The following is a 9,884-nucleotide window of genomic DNA, read 5'->3' on the forward strand; positions in this document are numbered from 1 at the left end:
ACATAAATAGTAGTCTACATTAATTGATTAAAATTTTATAAGAATAAAAATTTTTTATTCAAGAATCATATATTAGCTTTAGATTTTAAACTTTTTATGAAAAACTTATATTTATTTAATTTGTATAAATTCGTTTTCATTTATGGTACAACTGTACTACTAGGTACTACATTAAAATACCATTACCAATATACAAGTGGGATTCCATTCTTTAGATAAATTGTTCATGTTCAAGATTACGATAATCCAAGCCTAAGTTCAAGACGTAGACATTTTGTATCGAAGATCGATATTTGTAAGTATACAAGCAATGTCATTTTGCTAATTACAATGTTATGTTAATGTAAAAACCATCATAGTGTTGAATGAGAAATGTATGGAATTCAAGTCAATTTAAGAAAGCAAGTTTTGCTTCCAAATTTTCGCAACAATTCCTACTCTTAGGTAAGTGATATTTTAATACTGTCATTTAGAAGGAATAATTGGAAAATTACTTAATATTTGATTATTTCTTATTTATTATAATCTTTATTATAATTATAAATTACATTTAAAAAAATGTAGAAATTTTTATCTTTTGGTAGCATTATATACTTAATTATTAAATTTGATTTTTGTAAAATATTTTATGGGCATATAATACGTATATTCAATCTTTTGAATACTATATTATTCTTAATTTTATTTTAGCATAATAGGTTTATATATTCATATATCCACTTACATAAATACGTATATATATACATACACATATATTTTATATTAATATTAATTAACTATTTTTATAAATATATTTTTTATTTTTAATCAATGAGAAATTATTTATTAAAAAAGAATGGTTTGTAGCTTTTTAATTATAAGTTTTATATGTTAATGTAGTTTTTGTGAATTTATTTAAAATATTACGATAACAATGTATAATTTCATTGTAGTAAAGGTTACTAGTTTATAAAAATAATAATTGTACACATAAGGTATAAGTTATTTTATAAAAGTACTATGTAATTGTTTTGTTTTCACAATATATAATTTTATATTATACATTGTGTTATATCGCGGTGTTTTGAATAACCCGCCATTTAATCTGTAGTTAGTTCATTTGACTCAAGAGGGTATATGATCTTTAATCGTCGTTGTAAAGCTCCTGTCTACGTAATCGTGCTAGTGATTTAGTATTAATCTTAACGAAGATTCAGAAATATATCGTTCATGACTATCAATAAATGAAAGAAATATTGTGAACTGATTTTTCTTCACGTCAAAGAGAATTTGCGCTGCGAAGTGTTTTGATGCACATTCTGTGATATATTGTCTCCGTTAAATGATCATATATCGTAATAGTTATTCTAAGTGTTAATTTATCGGGTCTGTTGTTTTGATTTATTAATGACATTTGAATTTTAATATACAATCAAGAATAATGGGTGTTGGCCTCAAACCATTAGAGTTTACGGATTGCTTAACTGATAGTCCTTACTTTCGAGAGAATCTTCATTATCATGAGCGTGAATTGGAGAAGACCAGCCAACAAATTAAACGGCTCATCAAAGAGGTCAAAGATCTTTTATTAGCTGCCAAAAGTAAGTCTATTTGTCACAAGGTTGATAAGGTTCTGTGTACACATGTAACAGCTGCTCTTATCTTATTCTATTTTACTTTCATGTTTTCCAGTAACATATTTTAGTTACAAAGTTATAATATTGAACAATTTTTTAATCAACTATATTGACACTAAATTTTTTTCAAGGTTTAGGTTATTTTTTAATTTATGATGTATGTCATATTCATATTTTGTAATATAAATATATTTGATTTGTGCTACTATACATATAGACTATACTAAATTTTAATTTTGTTTATTATTTTCGTCATATCATAAACTATGTTATAATATCATATGGAATAATGTTATATTTCATTATAATTGTATTTTTACCATTTATATAATTGAAGATACAAGTAATAAGGTTTTGAATAAATATATTTATTGTAAAATCTATGATCATGAAAATAACAGCTATTAACTTATTTAGATTTGTCCAGAGCGCAGAGAGCATTTTCCAAAACATTGCAGAATTTTAGTTTTGAATGTATTGGAGAAACTCAAACTGAGGACGAAACTCACATATCACAAAGCCTTAAGGAATTTGGTAAACTTATTGCATCAATAGAAGATGAAAGGGATCGCATGGTATGCAATGTTTTTAGTATATAAATATGTTTTATATTCATTGGAAAGACTGTTCTTGAATGAAAGCAATTCATATTATAATATTTTTTATAGTTTTATTAATTTGTTATAGTTCAATTCCATAATATTTAACAATAAAAATTAAATTTTATGTTTGGCATAAGAAATCAAAAATTATAATTTTGATAAAAGTTTACCATAAAAGTCATAGTACAATTTTATGTATCATATTTTTTATTAAACTAGTAACTAAAATATTTAAAATGATATACTTTTTTTATATTTTCTGCAAAAAGACATTGTTGTGTATGATTTATTTGTTTATAAAAATATAATAAGTGTTACTATATATAAAAACTCTGTTTTTATAGAAGGAGCACATCCTGGTTATTTAATGGTATATCTTTTGAAACATATTTTCAATCAAAGTTCTTTTTATAATTAAATTATATTTATTTTTTCAATATTTTTTAAAAGTAAACAATTTAGTATATTACAATGTACATATTTCTTGTCATGTTTCTGAATGCACACACAAATAGCTTTTATTTTTGAATTACAAAAGAGCTTTTAACATTTACATTAATATCCTCTTCAAGGAACAAGTAAAAATTTTATATATTATTGCATGTAACTGTTATATACATATAACATATCTTTATAAAATGTTTCAAGCGTTTAATGCATATAAAAACAAAGACTAAGTGTTCTTAGCACTAACATGTTAGTAACATTCTTTAACAAGTTATATATTTAATAATTTTTAATGCATTAGGTAAGTTGCATATTTAATTACTGTTACAAAAATAAGTTTTTCCCCAAATAGTGAAATAACAGAATGTTGTTATGCTTGTTTTTCAATAGCAATGTCAGTGCTTGTGTGTATGTGTGAACATAGGACACATACATGCATTTGCATTCATTTTTAAACAAGGAATGTGTCTTAGTAACTCTTTTATAGTTCAATAATTTTGTACTTAATCTTCTATTTTAGTATTGATATGGTACAAGATTTTATGATGTTTAGAATAAATAATCAGGATTGGATGATTGAATCCAGTCCCCATTCTGAATATAAGAACACAATATTGTTCAGTTTAGTATTTAGTGCTAAAGTAGTTATAATAAGCTTATTCAGGTAATGTGCGTTAATAAGTCATATATTTTCTCTTACTACTAACATATGTGTGTGTTCGTGCACATAAATACATAAATGTTACGATACATAAATGTGTAATAAATGAAATAACTAAGTTGTAGCTTAATCATTTTATTTACATAAATTGTCTAATTTGTATTATACAGGGTGGTTGGTAACTGGTGGTACAAGCGGAAAGGGGGTGGTTCTACGCGAAAAAAGAAGTCGAAAATATAGAATAAAAATTTTTTTTTTTAATTTTTCCATCGAGACAACGATCTACAGTGAGATCCGTTATAACGAGACGTGATAAAGTGCACGCGTACCGAGCGAAAATTCAAAGTCGATTTTCTCGAAAACAAAGCCTCGAACGAAAAATTTTTATTCTATATTTTCGACTTCTTTTTTCGCTTAGAATCACCCCCTTTCCGCTTGTACCACCAGTTATCAACCACCCTGTATAAATCTTTTTATGTTACTATTATTTAGTGAGACATATTCTACATATGGCTTTTATATAAATACATATGTTAATAAAATAATTTCTAATACATTTCATTTATGTATCAAAAAAGCAATTATAAAAATTTGCAAGAAATTGAAAATCTGTAGTTAAAAATGTATTCTAAATAAAATGTCAACAAAGATTAGAGTTATTATAATCAATACATTGTTTAATATCCTTAAAAAATTATTTGATAATTACAAATTTTAAATAAACTATGTCTTTATTATACGAGGATATTATTGTTATCACCTTAAATACAGAAAACATGTTTATTGTTTCAGTTTAAAATAAACGTGTATATTATTTATTATTATACAGAGCACTCTAAATCTCTTGTGGACAATTAAGTGGGAGGTGATTCGTCATGTGAAAATGAATCGAAAAGAAAGAATATTTTCGTCCGAGGCCCCGTTTCCGAAAAAATCGAGTTTGAAAATTCGGTTAAGTATCGACTAGATATGGATAAACAATTAGCAGGAGATTATTTGTTATTACGTGCGAAAATAAGTCAAAAACGTAAAACGAAATTTTTCCGCTTAAGGCATTATTTTCAAGAAAACTAAGTTTGAACATGCTTAGTTAAGAACTGGTCTAGTGCACGCGCATGATACATTTTAAAATTTATTTTTCTTGAAAACAAAGAATTTTATACAAAATGTGAATTCTTCATCTTTTGCTTATTTTCATATATATTTCAATTTTGTGTCGATTATTATTATATTTCTATCCAGTTTGCAATTAGTTAAATTCCGAAAACGGGGCACTATATGAAAAAAATGTATTCTTTCTTTTTGACTCATTTTTACATGCAGAATCATCCCCTAGTCGATCGTTCACGAGTTGCAGAACGCCCTGTATATATTATATAATATTATTTTATGTTTTCTATAATGTTGCTTTTGTAATAAACATTGGCTGTATATCTCACAATATAATTATTTAGTTTCTCTGTATATATATTTGTATTATGATTTAATTTCACTTTTTATTGTTTCTTATTATGATTAACTTTATTTATATGTTATATGTAGTTGTGCATATATGCACATATAATTCCTAAAAGTTATATAATTTTATTTCTGTATGTATTTATTTCAGTACAAGACAAGATCACTGCTTACTGTGATTCAATGAATTTTAAAGTTATTCTTTTATAAAAATTTTACTTTATTCAATAACTTTTATTTTTAGCTTGAACGTGCTTATGATCAAATTATACTCCCTTTGGAGAACTTTAGAAAAGAACACATTGGAGGCGTCAAGGTAATGTAAAAACTTTAGTAAATTAAATTTCAAAGTTAATGTATATAGTACAATCTTTTATTTATGAAATAATATGAAACTAATATATTAATAGGACGGAAAGAAGAAATTTGAGAAACAAACTATTAAATTTTGTCAAAGCCAAGAACGCTACTTGAATTTGTCTACCAAAAAACAAGACAATGTTCTTCAAGAGGTACAAATATTTACATATTATAAAAGCAAAATATTTATAGTACTTGATCTAATAATATAATTACTTTTAGGCTGATGCAACACTGGAAATGGCTGAAAGACATTTTTGTCAAGCTAGTTTAGAGTATGTGTTCTTGCTTCAAGAAGTACAAGAACGTAAAAAATTTGAATTTGTAGAAACTGTAAGTTTTCTCTTTTTATATGTTTTTCATTAAATTATTATAGATTTTAAATCAAGAATAATTAAATATTACAAGTTACAAATAATACTATTTTTTCCAGTTACTAGGTTTTATGTTTGGTTGGTTAACATTTTATCATCAAGGACATGAAGTTGCAGAGGATTTTAAACCTTATATGACTGAACTGCAGCTAAAAATACAAAAGGTTAGTTCTCTCCTTACTTTGTATTTCATTGCTTTAAAATATATGAAAAGCATTAGAAGCACGATTCTAAAACTGATTACTTACATTAGCACTATTCAGATGACAACAAAGTTGCTTTGTGCATTATAACATTGATTTATATAAATCTATGAAATACATTGTGCATTGTTGTTTCACATTCTATCTCTCATATATCTTACAATTTATTTATTGAATTACTATACAAAATTTGGAAATGAAAATTTTATCATTTTATTATAATATAAATTACTTTGTTAACTTATGTTATTATAAGAATGTGGTACAACATATTCCAAATATTTTGAAAGATTATTTGGGATATATAATTTGGGTACTTTTAAATGTCTTGTTATGCACTTTGAAGTATTTTAATATTAGTAATTCTCTCATAATTGATTTGGTTGTTAATGTTCAACTACTTGTAGATATACTTAAATGTAACTTCTTACTAAATTATTGTGTGGTGCAAATATTATTAGGATAACAGCATGATAAATAGCTTACTAATTTTCAATTTTATGTGTGTGTGTGTGTTTTACAAGACTAGAGAAAATTTCCTTGCTACCCGGGATAAAACAGAATCACTTATGAATAAAATGAAGGATATGAAAAAGGTATGTGATATATTTTTTATTATTTTTATCATTTAATTTTAGTATACATCATTGTTATTTACAATGCATAAGAAAATGTGTTATTAAAACATAATATGTAAAATTGATTAATTAATTCTAGAAATGATTGAACATGAGTTCTATGTTCAAACATTGTATTTAAAAAAAAAATCTGTTATTGTATAATGATAAAGTTAATAGTAATCTATAATGGAAATACTAGTAATATTTTCATTTTGTAGTCTGCTGTAGAAAGTGGGGTCAATAAACTATACACACGTGAAGGTTATTTGTTTCTAATGGAAAAGAGTAAATATATAAAGTTTTATGTAGTTAATAAATGGAACGTATATTTATTACATATTAATATAATCATAAATCTTTATAGAGGCATTTGGCACAACATGGACAAAACAGTATTGCACATATCAAAAGGACAAAAAGGAATTTACAATGATACCTTATAATCAACTTACAGGAAAGTTTGTAAGTAAGCTTTAGGTTTTCTAAAATGAATGTTATTATGAATGTACTATCAAGAAAAAGCATTCATCAATATTGTCTTAACTTAATAGAGTAGCAAAGAAGTTTTTACATTGGCATCTTGTGTACGTCGTATGTCAGATACAATTGAAAAACGATTTTGCTTTGATATCACCACTATTGATAAGTAAGTTCAATTCATAATAATTCATAATACAAATATTTTTACATTACATTTACAATTCTTTTATTTTCTTAGACCTAATGTAGTATATACATTCCAAGCACTTTCTGAAGAAGATAGAAAGTTATGGCTTGATGCCATGGATGGTAAAGAACCAGTAAGTAACAATTATTATTGGATTCCTACTGCATTACTTTTTAAATCGAGAATGATTGAAAAAAATTGATACAATATCTATATTTATCATTCCAGAATTACCCTATAGTAGGTGCATCAACCAAATCTGAAGAAACCACCTTAGATGAAACTGGTTTCATGTTCGTATCAAAATGCATTACAACGCTCGAAGAAAGAGGTAAGTTTGAGGTAGCAATTTACATATTTCATATGTAAATTTCATCAGAAAATTACTTTAATATGATGTATTACTGTTCTAGGTCTTGAAGAGCAAGGTCTCTACAGAGTCGTTGGTGTTGCTTCCAAAGTAAATAAACTTTTAGCTATGGGACTAGATAGAAGGAAACTAGAGAAACTTAATCTGGATGATCGCTTTGAATGGGAAAGTAAAACTATTACTAGTGCACTCAAAACATATTTGAGGACGCTATCTGAACCGTTAATGACTTTCCGATATTATAATAGTTTCATTTCAGCTGCGAGTGCGTATAGGTATTCTCTATAATATTATTTTATTTGAAATCTTTAAATTAAAAATACCATCTTTTTTATATTAAATTTCTATAAATTAAAAAATATATTTTTTAATTATATTTTTCATTTTTATTATTCTTTTCAACAGAACAAGAAATCAAAGAAGCACGTATCAATGATATTCATAATCTTGTTTATCGACTCCCAAAAGCGAATTTCAATATGTTAGTGCTTCTTATTAAACATTTGTACAGGTATATTAATAACAAAGTCAATTTTATTGAATATTCAAAATTATGCAAATTGTGTAATTTTTTAACCTAACTATATGTTGTTTTGTAGTGTGGCGAAAAAAAGTGATAAAAATTTAATGACTGTCGGTAATTTAGCGGTATGTTTCGGGCCATCCTTACTGCGACCAGAAGAAGAAACAGTAGCTTCTATAATGGATATTAAATTTTACAACATAGTAGTCGAAATTTTAATTGAAAATTGTGAGAGAATAATTGCTGGTCCACCACAAGATACTGTACGCTCAGCACAAAATACCATTCCCTCTCGATCACAACGTGTTAATGTAGAAGATGGGTCAACATCTTCTGGTAATGGAACTCCTTTCCTAAGGTATCCAGTACATGCTAATATATCTTCACCACATGGACATGTAAGTTATATATTAGCTGATTTTACGTTTCAAAGCATAAAATAAACTTTTTGTCGATTATACGATACATACATTATTCGAAATTAAATTATTTATACAGCTTGGTACTAGATCATACTATGATAGCCCACTAGCAGTTGTTACTAAATCATCTTCTATAGATGAACGAAAAAATGGCGACTACGAAGAAACAGAACATACAAGTCACAGAATACCGACATATTTAGATAGTCGAAGTGGACGTGTTAAATTAACGAATGCAAATCTTATATATCATTCTGCAGATAAAGGTTATTTTAATTCTTTTTCAAAATGTATTTGTTTATCTGCATGATTTATAATTTAATAATTATAAATAATTATATAAATTCAGTATTAACCAGTGGCAATACGAGTAGCTCGAGTGAATCAATCGCTTCTGATCCACACTCATTTTCATCTGACTTGCCAGTAAAACAAAAACGTGGTTCTATGATGTCTGTACATTACCCGTCGGGTTACACTCAACGAAACAATCCATCGGTATCTGTGTAAGTGCCTTTTTATTAACTAAACATTTTATTTTCTTACTTGAATGTACTTTTAATATGCATACAATTTTATTTGTAGAGTTAATACATCACCTAGCAGTGGACGTTCAAGCCCTGGACAAGTACCTGGTATATGGTAAACATAAAATTCTTATTAAACATGTTCATCATAATTTGTTATGTATATATTTTCATTATGATTTCAATATTGCGTTATTTAAGAATATATTTTTTCTTACAGGAGAGTCCGCACTTTGTATGCTTGTGTGGCCGAAAGCGATGGAGAATTGTCATTTGAACCAAATCAAATTATTACAAATGGTATACAAAATTTAGTACATTTAATGATTGCACATTAGAAAATTGCTTTACGAATAAAGTACTAACATAATATTTAATTATAGTAAAGGCCTCTTTGGAACCAGGATGGTTGGAAGGTACATTAAATGGTAAGACGGGATTGGTCCCAAAGAATTATGTTGAACAATTGCCTTGAATTTGGAAAAGCCAAAGAGTGCCTACATTGTTTTTACATTGCATAATTCGTAGGGTATGTTTAGTACTATTGCCTACTGAAACATATGTTCACGAAAACGGGAATGCTATGCAATGACATTTGTGAAATATAATGTTTTCTATTTAAATTCCTTTGGGTACAATTTACATAGTCAATTACACACACGTGCGCACGCGTGCTCACATATACACATACATACAAACATCTTTATTTATTAGGAGCCTTTTTGCTCAAAAACGACTATAGTGTATATAATCACTTGTAGAAAAATTTATATATATCTACATATATAGTGCTAATATATTATATGATATTTAAATATATTTGTACTAAAAGATATTGATCCAGTATATAGCTTTTAGGAGATCTCATAGGCAATAATATTTGTTTATAGTGCGATAATCTCCACACGTAATGTGCACGCATGTGTACACACATATAATATCAAAATGTGATAAAATAAATAAATACCAAATACAATCAGAATTTTTAATAAAGATTTTAATAGTATAAAGACTACATTAATTTATAATTAAAT

General features: G+C 26.4%; 1 protein-coding gene across 5 annotated transcripts; it reads left to right on the top strand.

Moving 5' to 3' along the window:
- Positions 1-274: 274 nt before the first annotated feature.
- Positions 275-9,839, top strand: LOC117234240 (rho GTPase-activating protein 26). 5 transcript variants are annotated; one of them, XM_033495238.1, is made up of 22 exons: positions 277-295; positions 360-444; positions 1,417-1,580; positions 2,034-2,191; positions 5,029-5,100; positions 5,195-5,296; positions 5,367-5,477; positions 5,578-5,682; positions 6,246-6,317; positions 6,560-6,626; positions 6,706-6,803; positions 6,893-6,987; positions 7,060-7,141; positions 7,237-7,339; positions 7,422-7,643; positions 7,784-7,889; positions 7,978-8,299; positions 8,400-8,589; positions 8,673-8,829; positions 8,909-8,965; positions 9,071-9,150; positions 9,234-9,473. In XM_033495238.1, the coding sequence occupies exons 3-22, from the start codon at positions 1,421-1,423 to the stop codon at positions 9,323-9,325; spliced, it is 2,451 nt and encodes an 816-aa protein (XP_033351129.1). In that variant the 5' UTR covers positions 277-295; positions 360-444; positions 1,417-1,420; the 3' UTR covers positions 9,326-9,473. The 5 variants fall into 5 exon arrangements, with proteins under 5 accessions (XP_033351130.1, XP_033351128.1, XP_033351129.1 ...); XM_033495237.1 differs by having other exon boundaries at positions 276-444; XM_033495239.1 differs by lacking the exon at positions 6,246-6,317 and having other exon boundaries at positions 275-444.
- The last annotated feature ends 45 nt before the right edge of the window (positions 9,840-9,884 follow it).

This window comes from Bombus vosnesenskii, unplaced genomic scaffold (genome assembly GCF_011952255.1).
Source record: "Bombus vosnesenskii isolate JDL3184/JDL3185 unplaced genomic scaffold, Bvos_JDL3184-5_v1.1 scf7180000013304, whole genome shotgun sequence".
NCBI classification, from domain to species: Eukaryota; Metazoa; Arthropoda; class Insecta; order Hymenoptera; family Apidae; genus Bombus; species Bombus vosnesenskii.